The sequence below is a fragment of the Alligator sinensis genome, unplaced genomic scaffold, assembly GCF_000455745.1.
Source record: "Alligator sinensis unplaced genomic scaffold, ASM45574v1 scaffold140_2, whole genome shotgun sequence".
NCBI lineage: Eukaryota > Metazoa > Chordata > Crocodylia > Alligatoridae > Alligator > Alligator sinensis.
In genome coordinates this window covers 93,633-107,920 of record NW_005843173.1, presented here as the reverse complement: position 1 = coordinate 107,920, position 14,288 = coordinate 93,633, and the positions used below count along the sequence as shown (strand labels likewise).

At 43.6% G+C, this 14,288-nt stretch overlaps 1 protein-coding gene across 12 annotated transcripts in view; it reads left to right on the top strand.

Moving 5' to 3' along the window:
• PAK5 (p21 (RAC1) activated kinase 5) overlaps nt 1-14,288 on the top strand; it is a 264,702-nt gene that overhangs the window by 157,066 nt on the left and 93,348 nt on the right. For all 12 annotated transcript variants that reach the window (XR_003092191.1, XR_003092188.1, XR_003092189.1 and 9 more), the window contains one exon: nt 13,017-13,231. Coding sequence is in view for 8 of the 12 variants with exons in the window: in XM_025194242.1 (XP_025050027.1) it covers nt 13,017-13,231 (215 nt within the window). In the remaining 4 variants the exon portion in view is untranslated. The remainder of the gene's footprint in view (nt 1-13,016; nt 13,232-14,288) is intronic.

Sequence of the window (14,288 nt, the reverse complement as noted above, 5' to 3'; positions counted from 1 at the left end):
GGTTCCCCACTGCCAGCCTGGGCCTGCTCCGCCCTCCCTCAAATTGCTGCTCTCCCAGGTGCATGTGTAGGTTTTGCGCCTGGGAGGAGCTTACTCCAGCTCATACAGCTCCAGAGTTTATTGCTTCACCTTAATTTCACGTGTGGATTCACCCACTGAGGTGTGAAGTGAAGCTTTGTTTGAGGCTTGTTTTGTGTATAACATTTATTTAAAAGCAACTGTTTGTTTGGAGTATTATCAAAAATATACCTGAAAACACTGTTGCTTGATTTAAGATTTTCATAAAACCTTGGCTTTGGGGTCTGAGATGACTGGGTAACGTACATTTAACCCACATAATGTTTAAATGCACATTTAAGCATTCTTGAACAGTCCTTTTTAGTGCATAGCCATTCTAATGTTAACAGAGCTGGATATTAAATGTGCACAAAGCCAATTTTCAAACATTAATAGCCTGCCCATTTCAATTCTGAAAGGGACTAATGCTGATTACATGGTAATGAACCGCAGGGAATCATTGGAAAAATTAAAAACTGGTGAACTTAATATGATGTACTCGTAATCATTGAAAGTGAGCTAATTTTTAATTGTTAAAATGAAAATATGTTTCTGGGCTGAAACAGAATATGGAAAATAATACCACTGAGTGAATCTTTATAACTCAGCTGCATGCTTGTGAAGAAAACAGGTTTACATGAGAAATACTGACAAAACCCTCATGGCAGCAAGGTTTTATTAATCATAATGCGGAGGATTCTTTTCATTTACTTGGACACAATATCAAGTTACTAAATTATTACAGCAGGAGGGAAATTATGGTTTCTGTAATTGGTATTATACAAGTCTTGAAAATATATAATTTGTAAGTAAAATTACTGAAACAACTGTATAGCTCAGTGTATATATGGTAAGATGAATGTACGTGTCTGATTTAAGAGAAAATTCTGCTTTGTGGTACTCCATTATTAACCCATGGTAATGCCATTGGCTTCAGCTGAGTTAATAATTAGTTGTTAACTTTTTGTTTAAGCACGTTCAGTATTCTCAGTCATACAAGAGCTAAGAGCAGATCATCCTTCTTTGTGCTGTTTTCAGGATCAAAGAGGAAGAATAGTTAACATTTGAGAAGATTCCACATTTATATCAAAGTAAATGAGAGTAAAATTTGCCCCATAGGCATTTGATTCACTCATGAGAACTAAAATGGGTTCTGTTTTCTCATTTGGTGGACTGCTGACCTTTAGTTTGTTACTTCTCTTATTTGTGATAATCAAAGAACAGAAAGTGCCAATAATCTCAGGACTGGAAACATCTTCTGTTTTCCACTCTGGGCCCGTTATCTCAGATTTTACATATTGTTAAATGCCAAATATGTGCTCCCAGGCTATTTACACACAACAGGGCTTCGGCTTTTCAGATCATGAACCATTTCTGCTTATCTTCTGACTTGCAGAAGGGGGAGAGACAGCCTGTCAAGAGCATGGGAGTGTGTCCACCTCAATTAATACAGCAGCTTGCCATCTTCCTAAGCTATGCCAACTAAAAAATATTGGACATATGACCTATGCAAAGTTTTATGCGCACATTTTCGGAAATTACATTTTTGTGAAGGTGTAGCAGTGCCTTGAGCACTACAGCATATGGACTGTACCAGGGTCAGAAGAGACTACTCTTTCTATCCCATTGCTACAGACAGAGGTTTCATGGGGGCTGGTCTAAGACTGGAATGAATGCCCACGGGACCATCCTAGACTTCTGCATGTTTTCATTCCAAAGTCAAAGGATACTACTTCAGCTTTTCCTTCTCTAACATATAGCATCCAGTAACATAACATTTAAAATGTAACATGTACATTTAAAATGAAACCAAAACCTAGCAAAACAAAACATGCCACAAGGGAGAGGATGAGAGAGATTGAACCACATATAACAGATGTTAGCCAGGTTGCTTAAAGCACTCCTGGAAGACACCCAAATATGATGAGATATAAATATCATAATGGAATAGAATCGAGTCAAAATAATAATACCTTCCACACAATTGCTGGAAGTAGACCTGGTAGAAGGAAGAAATATACCTTCACTTCAATGTCTGCAAAACAATAGTGATACTGTATTAACTGATGGCATGGGTTCACTGTACACGTTCACATTCTATGGCTTGCACTGGCAGGTGTTTGTGTGTGTGTTTCAATACAGGTCATTTGCAGTGGCCTAAATAAAATTGCTAAGGACTAAAATATTTATATGTTTCTGCTTTGAAAGGGTTTGTGCTCAATAAAAATGAGCTTATGATTTTGTAATAAAGTATTTGTAACTGGAGACTTTGTCTTGTATCTGAACTCATGCCCAGGTATCCTTAGATTCAGTGGTCTATATTTGAGTGTTAATTACCTGCAAGAGAAAGATTTGTCCAGAACTGAACAAATTGGTCCAACTCAGCAGCTACACAACACATTTTAAATTCAAATGGCGGCTGTCCAGAGAAAGGAGAACCATTATAAGTTATAAGACCAAGTGTAGCTCTGATGCAGGCATGTGTAACACTACTGAAGCCTAAAGAGGTTCCGCCAGCTTTCACCAGGGATGAATTTGGCCCAAGGATTCCAGGCACTAGTAGGTATTGTAGTAAATTCCCCCATGCCAGTGGTTTGCATAGATGCAATTCCCTCACCTGCAGTGGAGCATGGAAAGTAGGCAGCTGTGCCAACCATAACACAAACTCTGGAGGCAATGGCTTTATGTGCCTGGTGGGTTCACCCAAAAATTACATCTACACATAAGTGTCATAAAAATAAAAAGAACCTTTTGTCAGTGGTCTGGCAGAGATAAGGTAACAGAACCTATGCCAATCAGCATGCAGTGCAGTTTATTGGGACTTACAATAAATAGAATTAAATAAGAAATGGTCACACTTAATGTTACTTCTGCCCTGTAGCTGTTTGACAGAGAGATTTCCTATAATTAAAATGAGAGTGCTCAGTAAAACTGGTTGTATCTCTCAGTCTAATAGAAACCTTTTAAGTGCAACCACTGTAACATTAAAATGGCCCACATGTTTATGAAGCAGCTTAAGACAAAATTAACTCTTTTCTGAATGCAGTAGTAAGGCATGTGTAGCTGCCACATTACAGTTATGAATTCTTAAGGGCCAGATTCTGCAACAACCCCATGCTCATCACGGCAGATGGGGAACCCATTACAGCTTCCTGAATCTCAGCCCAACTACCCCAGCCATTCCTAGGGGCTGCTCTAACTAATGTCAACCAGCAATAGTCAGCAAGGGGCGATCTGCCAGCCAGAAATAGCTCACAAAGCAGCACAGTTTGGCCATGTGCCCTTTCTAGTCCAATGGGCCATTATGGTAGGGCACTGGTTGTGCCTGCCACCATGCGCAACTGGTGCCTCCTGAGACTGGCAGGGTACCCACAGGTGCTGCTGGTAGCGTCGGTGGTGGGGCCAGAGCTGGTGACCTCCCACAGGCATCGACAGCAGGGATGGAGCTGGCAAGCTCCCGCAGGCGCCACTGGTGGTGTTGATGGCGGAGCCAGAGCTGGCAAACTCCTGCAAGTGGTGGTAGCAGCCCTGTCAGGGGGGGCACATGCCTCCTACGTGTTACCTATGCCTGCCACTTGAAGTGGTCAGGCAGCCTGTTGAGCCACTGGCAGGTGGGGGTCAGTGCTAAATGCTGAGTCAGCTGACCTGGGAGCCTGGCAAGTGTGGCTAGGCCTGATCACAGGAGTCTCCTGGTTGGAGGAGGGCTGGGTTTAGACAGGGTATAAGCCCAAACCCTGAGAGCAGGGCTGGCAGTGGCATCTTGGGAGCTGGTAGAGGAACATCACCCAGCAGGAAGACTGCAGCTCCTGAATGCCAGCGAGGAGAATGACACCTGGAGGTTTGCATAAGAAGTAAAGGCATGGAGGAGGTTCCTGGAGACCCAGTGTGGGGTCCAGAGCCGTGAAAAGAGGGCTGAGTACCTGTGGCCTATTGAGTGGAGAGCTAAGGACAGGGCTAGAGAGGAGCTGTGTAAGGGGTCCGGAGGGACCCAGATGAGCCCAGAGAAGGAAAGGGCTACAGTAAGGAATACCTATGGAGGGCTCTGAGCCCATAGAAAGAGAGAGAGAGAGAGCTGTGAAGGGGCCTGATTGGGCAGACCCTCAGAGAGAGGGCTGGCAGTTGAAGGACAGACCCTGGGAACCTCGACTGGCCTATGCTGGGTCCAGGGCCCAAGAGGGACAAAAGGGTAAGGGAGCCCGCTACAAGAGATGGTCAGAGTTTGGAGAGCCTAGAATCCCGACTGGCTTGGAGGCAGGGTAAGGGCCTAGGAGAGGCACAAAGGTCTCGGTGGGGTCACAGCCGAGAGGGAGGGGTCAGGGAGCATGCAGCCCAGGATGATGACTGGTAGGGGTCCGAGAGTGAGCCAGGGGCCAGAGATAGAGGACTTAGGGGAAGGACAGAGCCAGGATCAGGGAGCCCAGTGGTTAGCAGCCCAGGAGTGGTATAGGATATCTAAGGGAGAGCTGAGAGAGGAATGAATAAGACCAGGAAGGTTTGAAAACCAGTCCTGGCTAAGACCTAAAACTGCATCCTATTGGAGTTGGTTGGTGTGGTGAGGCTGCCTGTAGTGGGGCAGCCTCCATGAAATGCCACACATGGGCCACTCCCGGGAAAGGTAAGGATGGGGCACTAGAAAGCCTCAACTGCTACTGCCTTGTGGGTAGCACTGTGGAGGGGGATGGCTAAATTAGCATACCCCAACAGAAAAGCACTTGCCAGGGAAGACCGGGACCAGTGAGGGGCCTGGGCACAGGTAGAGGCCGATGGGGATTAAGTAGAACCGGGCCACACAAAGGCCTGTGGGCAGCCTCCCTATTATCATATTAACCATCAAGGTGTGGCAGGAGAGACGGAAAGGCACCCTAGGAACAGAACGAGGCATGGTCATGGAGCCCCCAGGGGAATATTATGGCCACCCCTGGAACCCAACCCTGGGGGGATATAGAAGCTAGTTCCAGCTCCCTCAGGGGAGTAATGGGCCTTACCAGGCCTGCCGAACTCTTTCTTTTCAGGGCAATAGGGACATTTTTTTTCCCCTTGGACTTCCTCAGAAGTGGGGTTTTCAGGTAGCATTAAAGTGGCTTTCTCCAACCCTATGCTGTACCTTAGAGCAGATACCGTAAGAATAAGCTACAGCTTCTTCAAGTGGCTTTTGTTGCCCCCTCCTCCATGATGACGGAGGAGTTGTTCCTATAGGGCTTCTGAAATTAGGTCAGCTGGGAGTCTAACGGCGTCAAATATTTTTTTCCATGAAAATACTGTTTAAAAGACACATTTATAAAGATCTTTAATATAGAAATGCTAGTGGGACAGCAGGCATCATCCCTGTTTTGAAATGGGACTATTACATTAATAGTCAAGATAGGTAAGTCAGAGCAATCCTCTTGTATTGTCCTAAGGAGTAGAGCAAAGATAAGTTAGCAGACATGAGAGGGGTCAGTTAACGAAACATAAATACAATTTCTCTGTTAAGTCCATAGTGTTTTGGTGTCCAGTAAAGTTATGATTTTTTCTTCCCAGACCCATCTTTTGAAGATATTATATAGGTTTTTTTATGTAGATTTTCCTTAAAGAGGACAAGGACTTTGAGGTCAGAGATGAAGCTGTTGTTTCATGAAAAGTGAACTCTCACTGGTGGGAGGTGTTCCTTATTTTTCTGTGTGAGTTCATCCTGGAAAACAGTAGTAACTGATCACCCACGTGGTTTCTGAGTACATGAATTGGATGATGTATTTGAATGTGCTAGGCATGTGTAGCATCTGTGGATTGTGATACATAGATTAATGCCAGCCTGGGTGTATCTGTCTTGTAAAAGGGACCTCTGGTGTTTCGCAATGTCATGTCTTATTTCATCGATCAGCAAGGACTCAGTAGGACTCAGTGCTGTAGGCATATTGGGCTATTATAAAGTTGTCCAGCACAAGAGTTATTATGGCACTTCCACACACAACCTATCTGCCTTTCAACCTTTTATCATTACATTTTTATACCCATCTTTTACTGCAATTTAAGGATTATTTCCTGAAAAGTCCTCATTTATAGACATAAAATGACTGCTTGAAGAGGCATTTTAGTGTAAAGAAAGAAAAATAAAGTACCACAATATTAGTAATATTCCACTGTATCCACAGAAAGATCCATCACATTGTCCTCCCTGGAACTAGCTCATAAATCACTACAGCAGTAGCTGTCATTTGGACAGAACCTGTTGTGCCTACTCATCTTGAATAGCAACTTATTCCAGGTGAAGTCCCACTGAAATCAGTGGGACAGCCCATAAGTAGGGACCTACTTAATTTCTGATTTTGTGGATTTCATGGAAACTGTGAAATCTGGGATTGTCCGTGAAATCAAGAAAAAAAACTTAATAAAAATAAAATGCTGCCCCCCACAGCGAGAGCCAGTGGTCCTTGCTGCTGGGAGGGGAAGGTGCCGGCTGGCAGGGCAGCACAAAGGGCAGCAGACAAGATGGCAGCTTCCCCCGTGTCCCTCCTTCCCTTGCCAGGGCCTCTCCTCCTGAAGGGTGGAGCTGCACAAAGGACAGCCAGCAATCAAGATGTCGGCTGCCCCCTTATCCTTCCTCCCCCACTGCGGCTTCTCCATGAATCAGCACCGAGGGGTGTGACCTCTCTGGTGTTCAGCACCGAAGGGTGGGAAATGACAGTGGAATTAGAGCATTACACTGCATGGTAAGTACCCCCTGTGATTTGGTCAACCTCTACGTGTAAGTTAGGCACTATTAAATGTGAGCTAAGAGGCACCAAATTTAATTGCTTTCAACAATAAGTAATGACAAACTATAAATGCTTCAGGTCTCGTTTTGTACTTCTCTACTGGAAAGGAACATAGAGAGATCAAGATGGGACCCATATGTATATACATATCACATTTGTCAATTGCAATGCCATGCTTATTTGTTGGATAGGATTGAGAAGAATTAACAGGTAGTTCTACCAGAAGATGATGTTACCACCGATTCCAGATTTGAATGGATTTCTTGGCATCTCTTTCCTTAAACACAGTACTGTTGCTTCCATTGATGGGAAAGGCTGTTTTGTTGAGCTGTTTTCTCACTTTTCCAATATGACAGTGGGATTAGCATCTTATGTGGGGCTGAAAAGGACTATAGTTAACTTTCTATAAAATGGAAAGATTTGTGCAATCAATAGAGGTTTGTTGTGAGGATTAGGCACAAATCATCACCAATTGCCAGGTTAATTAGGGGAGCAAGCATTTGCTATCTGTAGGGGGAAAACATAGAAAAACAGGGTGCTGTGGTACCCTAGGTGCTTTGAGATACTTTACAGGGTGCCACGCAACGTTAGCACTGTTAGGTGTGCAAACATGTTTCACAAGATAAACCCAGAGATTTCAAATAGGAATCCAAAAGTGTTAAAACGTTCTGACTTGCTCTGGCCTTTCTGAGTCTTTTGTGACAGAAGAATCATCTATTATTTTTCTGTAGTCAAAAAAGAGTGAAAACTAAGAGCTGGTGTTTTCCAAGGGATGCCTCCAGTTTATTGAAGGATACCTTGAGTCTATGGCTAAGCATGTGCTTGATCCGAGAGGTATTAAACAATGTCAGACCCAGAAGAGACTCTTGGGGTACCCCACTTGATACCTTCTCCTAACTAGGCGATAAGCCATTGATGATTGCTTGTTGAGCATGGTGATGCAATCAGTTTTTTATCTATCTTATAATACTTTCATCTAGTCAGTATTGCCCTAGCTTGTTAATGAGCATGAGAATATGGTTAATGCTTATTTCAATAACAGGTAATTTATTACTCATGTTTTCACTTCATTTGCTTCGTATGGCCTCTACTTCCACAATGTGGTACATGTCAGATGTTTTATTTGTAATAATGGCAGGAAAACCCATCTTAAATGTCTTTTATGAGGCATGTATGTGATGGCCAATGTGGCAGCCAGTGCATTAGGGATTGAACAGTGGCCTTCAGTGCTAAAAGCTTGAGCTGCTACCACTTGAACTAAAGCTTGCTAGTAGCAGCTTTGATGTGCACAAATTACCCACAGATGAGGCATGGAGGGCAAGCTGTAATCTATTTTCAATAGCATCTTAAGAGGAGGGAATCTTTTGGCTTCAGAGTAAGTAACCATTTGTTGTAGTTACTGGTAACATTAACTATAACAAAGGCATGTGGCTTGTATGACTAGATGAGAACCAGCTGAAAGTGAAAAAGTGATGACAAACTTCCTTTGATATCCAGTTGTCTATATCACGGGGCTCATTGGAGGGAGCAACTTATGCACATATCCAGAAATGAATAAAAACAACTGGTCTAGAAAGTGTTAAGGGGTTGATCCTATGTTCCTTTAAATTGGTGGCAAAGCTTCATTTGATTTTAATGGAGCAGGAGCTGAATCTAAGTGAGAATAACTTTTAAGAATATGTACAACCTCCCCCTCCCCATATCCTTACTAAAAGATCCACCATTGTTTTATTTGCAGTGAGTGAAGCTTGTACCAATTTGTTTGTAATTCAATCATAAAGAAAGCACAAAGCATCTCAGATTATCAGATGAAGCCAAGTAACTTGTAAGCTCTACTTTCTCCTGAGAATCCTATTATGAAATTCAACAGCCATATCATGATAAGGTTTTTGTCGCAAAATCTCTTTGTATATAGAATGTACACCGCAGCACTGTAACTGAAAAAAGCATTGACCCCTTGCTTGATGAGCCCAAATTTAGCCTCCATAAAAAATCCATCCAAATTTTGCTCTCAGTAAGGAAAAAACATATGTGGTTTTATACAAAATACTAAGTGACATGCATTTTACCCCAATATTGTGTTACTTGTAAGAAAAATATGCAGACAAAAATTCTGAAGGGTTAAAAAAGATGGGAAATTTATTAAAAGGGGATAGGCATGAGCTTTGCTTTCAAGGATGAAACAGCTTTGCTGGTTAATAAAAAAAAGGGCAATAAATTCCATTTATTATTTATATTCTCAAGAGCTCCTAGAGATTTTGATCATTTCCATCGTGTTAAACTATTTGGTTAAACATTGGAATGCCCAGATGTGCATTTTAAGAGGCTAGTAGAAAGGAGATTTTTTCCGTGCTCTTCCACAAAAGTTTCTCCCTCTTTCTACAGCTCAGAGCCCATTACAGCAGTGTTCTTGGCCTCTGGAACCTTTACAAGACCTACAGGAGTTCTTCAGCCAGACCAATATATTTCATTGTGTGTATGCCCACATATCTGCATTAGGTGCCCACATGTTGGCGGGGGGGGAGAAGCAAATCTTTGTTTATTTGTGCTTAATGCCAACATCTGCATATGCTCAATATGTGATTTTTCACACTCCTAAATCAGACAAGACTCTTCTCCTCTCTGCGGGCATATTTAAATTTTCTACCTCAAGCCAGTATAGCCATCCCTCAAACAGTTGAAAAGCTTGTATTATGAATTCTTCTTGTACTCAAATGTAGCAGCCCTGCAGTGTTGGCAAATGTGTCATTTTATTGAAAGTCTTGTTTTATTTGGTGCTTGATTTACAAGCAGGATTTAGGCGCCTATAGGTGCCTCAGACCAAAATTTAGAACTATACTACCACAACCTAACCCTAGAGTCACATACATTTCCTAGTGCCTAAATTTCCACTTGTAAGGGCTACCAGGTATATTTCTTCCAGCAGGCATGTGTAGATCTGCCTTAAATCTTGAAAGCACCTTGCAATTAAAGAATTTTTTTGCAAAAATCTTGTTGGTCTAATAAAAGATGTCATCTCTACTATGAGTCCTGATTGCCAAGTCTCCACAAGATTTCCCCAGCTGTTTGGGAGGAGCCAGTCCCACATTTGGCCTGTTCTGGGGCCTGGTCTAAAGGGCATGTTCTGATCATACCTAACACTCTTGCCTTGTGAGCACAGAGATAGTGAGGCATGGTAGTCTGAAGTCAGGCAGAAGGCAAGGCAGGGAGGCCTCTTAGAGACTAACTGATTCAAAAAAAGCATGAGCTTTCATAGGCAGCAACATACTTCATCAGATATGCAGCTTATGCCTCTTAACCAGGTCGTTTCTAAGATGCCCTACTTGCTTTGTGAGATTCCAGTACTATGGGGATTGAAATGGATACTGTGTAGACCAGTAAGGAAATAGTTGTTGAAAATCTGGAAATTGTAGGTTATAGAAGCACCAGGGAAAAGAAATAAGAAATGTCAATGTTAAGAATGGGAAAGGATGTGAGTAGCAGGGTAATGAGGAGAAATTTCAGATGAGGAAGCCAAAAGATATTTCTGAGTTAATAAGATCTTAAAGAGAAAGTGTGAGAGAGAGAGAGAGACTAAGTGTCTAAAGGACACTTCATTTCAAGCGAGACAGAATAATTTACAGAAAGTTCAGAGGAGAGGAATAAAACCAATGAAAAGTTTGGAAAAAATAAGACGTACGAAGAAGGGTTAAGAGAGCTGGGCCTGTTCTCCATGGAGAGAAAAAAGCTTAAGTGAAACATAATTGCCTACACCTATGATCAGGAAAGTTATAAAGGAAACAAGGTTGTATTTATGAGTAATGGACTTAACCCACAGAGGATTATGAGGAGTAACTTCATATTTACCACAGTCCTCTTCATGGAAGGGCTGTAGTGAATAAACATTTAAATTCTCCACCCTTCTTTCCATCTAACATAAATTCTGCCTTCCCCTCTCTGCCTCCTCCAGACCCAGACTTCCCCCTTCCTTATTAAAGGGTAGACAAGTTTGCAATGAACCAAACCCATTTTACTCACCAATTTTATAGCACTGCTGGTCCAACCTGTCCACTGTGTCACATGGATGCCTCAGTGTTTGTCGTTTCTGCTTCAGGGCTTGCTGATACTTGATCCAGTAGTGAGGTCAGTTCCTGACAGCAGAGATAAAAGCTAGATTTAATTTCAGGTTCATAGACCGGCAGAGGAGAGAGGGATTTTCCAGAGGGAGATAGGGACTATTGCTTTCAGCTGGCATAATGCCCCATAGCAGTGTGTTGAATCCTTAGAAAATGACTATTTGGAATGTGTGAGCCACTCTCTGGGAACCAATAACTCTACTCCAGGGGTGGGCAAAATGCAGCCGGGGGCCAGATGTGGCCCACCAGGCCATTCTATCCGGCCCATGGGGCCCCTAAAAAATTTTAAAAATTAATATTTATCTGCCCTAGGCTGCCTGTCATGCGGCCCTCAATGGCTTCACAAAATTCAGTAAGCGGCCCTCTGCCCAAAATAATTGCCCGCCCCTGCTCTACTCAGAATGAGGGCAGAGTCCTTGCCCCAGAGTGGGAGCTGCCCTTCCCCAGGCCTAGCCCAAATGGGTATTGTGATTCAGACAGTGCATACTTCCTTCCGTGCACCTCCCTTGCTCTGGCATAAGGCATACACTACTCAATTCCCTTCAATTACAGCTTACCCATCTTTCCTCCCATGCACTTTCCTCCTACCTTCCACCCAGCTCTGCCCATTCTTTCCCCTGCTTTCTCTTCACAACCTCAGTGGCAACACCAAACTCACACTCTTTTGCACCACCAGCTAAAAGCCAGGGGCAACTTAATGCCAAGGATTAGCCAGCCTCTTGTTGATTAAGCTGTAGAAACAAAACAATATTGTTTAGTATCATGAGTCACTATAGGAGCAAACTATGGAAAAGGTTGCCAAGGGTGATTGTAAAGTCACATTACCAGGGATATGCAGGACTAAATTGACCACGTCTACATGAGACAATGCAGTAGTGTTGGGGGGGCACTAATTGTGATACAATGCTACTGCACAGTAGCTCATTGCTACTGTGCAGTAGCATCAGAAAAAAACTGTGCAGGGACCCTACTGCACAGTAACGCTGTACTTGCTTATGCAAGTACTAAATGACTGCACAGTAGTAACTGCGCAGTCTGCCGCTTGTGTAGACATATGGCCACTGAGGTCAGTGGGGCAGGTCTGAGATTACTGACTTGAGTCCTGTTACTATTTAGGAAGTAGCCTTGATGGCCCAATGGAGCTTTTCTCTAAGCAGATGCTCCAGTATCCACTGGAATTGTCAGCTGCAACATCTGATTAGATCAAATCAGATTTGCATGAGTGACTTTTGAGGGGAGACAACCCTAGCACCATTACTTGTCTCCATGCAGGTGCACTGGGGAGGGTATAGAGGTCCGGCCATCTCTTCTCTTGCACAATATGTGTGAGGGCCAGGCATGATATGAGTCACTGTGCTGGGAAAAGCACCAAGACTGCTCCTCTAGGTGTGCACATCTTCCAAGAGTGGGGAAGAAAGACCCATAGTTCTTGTCCCCCCCATGTTAGCCAGCAGTGCAGGAATAGCAAACTGCACCCACCAAGTGTGGGTAAAAAAACCCCAGTGAGATGATGGGAGGAGTAAGTTACTACTCAGTGGGCACATCTACACAAGATGCTAACTGCACGGCAGCCTAATAACAGTACACAGTAGCGTGCTGGGCAAAAACCATGCTAATACACTACCGCACAGTAGTACTAAGCTACTGCGCAGTAAGTGTCAGTAAATAGCCGTGCACCAGCATTACTGTGCAGTAGTGCATGTTACAGCTCATTAAGTTTAGTGCTTGTTTAACCAAGTACTAAATCAATGCACAGTAACTACGACACATTAATGAATGTGTAGATGCGCCCGTTGAAGCAAATAAAGCTGGATTGAAAACTCCAAATCAGTAAACATTACTTTATATACTGCAGTCAGAACCTAACAATTAAAGAAAAGAGCTTGTGTCAAGTAGTACCATACCTGGACACCTGGCGGCCCCGGATGAACTTTAGTATCAGGCCCCGCTTTTCCAGAGGTAATGATAATAATGATAAAAATTACCATTTTTGGGCCCCCTTTCTGTATGGGCCCTGGATGGGGGCCTGGTTCACCCATGCCTGTGTCCAGCCCCGGTATCAAGATATATTTATTTTTCTTCTCTTTTTTCCCCCCCACCACTTCTCCAGGTTTTTCCACCATGTTTGGGAAGAAAAAGAAAAGGCTTGAAATTTCTGGACCCTCTAACTTTGAGCACCGGGTTCACACTGGATTTGATCACAGAGAACAGAAGTTCACTGGTCTGCCTCAGCAGTGGCACAGTTTGCTTGCAGACACGGCAAACAGGCCGAAGCCTATGGTGGACCCTTCATGTATCACTCCTATCCAGCTGGCTCCTATGAAGGTAATGCACAGGTTCTGTGTTTCCTCTTGCCTTTGAGTAGGGCTTAGTTTAGTTCTATGGGGGTAATACTACTGCCTCTTTTCCAGAAGGAATGAGAATTATGCTTGTTCTTACACAAAAAGCATATTTACAGGCCCCAGAGCTGCAATTGATAGCAGATGGATTTACAGCTGTGCCTCCATGGACTCCCACTGGTACAACCATGGCTCAGCCCAGGCACAGCCCTCTACCTGCCTAGTACTGATTGCAGAAATGGAGCCAGATTTTGCTGTACTATTAGTCAGTCAATTTTCTTCCTTTCTGACTATGTGCATGGGACTAAATCTAACCTTGAGAGTCAGTGAAAGCACTGGTATTTATTCCAGCATAACCAGGATATATGTGTTTTGTGCTCTGTATTTTTTTTTTAGTTGTGAGCATTTCTAATAATGAGATGGCCTCCAGCTGGGATCCAGATCACAGTAGGCTACGTCCTGTACAGACAAGAAGGAAGGTGCTGTCCCTATGACTACATAAATTAGCACGAGGTATACAAACTACTAGGCGTGTCTGCACAAAATTTTTACTGTAGAGCTGCCAAATTAGCTCAACAGTAAACGTCTTGGCATCTACACATGTAAATACAAGTACTACCCTGCTGCAGTGTTTTTCCATGTGCAGCAGCGCATGTGTAGACACTGACTCACCTGGCTGGGGCACAAGGGTGCTTTAGTGCAGGATCTGGCTGCCAGCTAGCTCCACACTGAAGCACCCTCATGCCCCAGTCAGCCCCTCTGCAGCACGTTGAGCCAGGTTGGAACAACCCCAGGCTTGTAGACTGACACCCCCCCTCCCCCTTCCTCCTCCCTGGACTCCCTGCTAGCCAGAGCTACTCTGACCCAGCTCAACATGCTGTGGTCCCACACCATAATCAAATGGCGTGCCTGGGAGCAATAAACTCCAGTGTGGTATATACCAGAGTTTATTGCTGCATGTTAATTGCATGTGTAGACACACCCACTGAGGAGCAGAACAAATCCAACTACTCTGTACTATGACCAAAGGAGGAAAATTATAG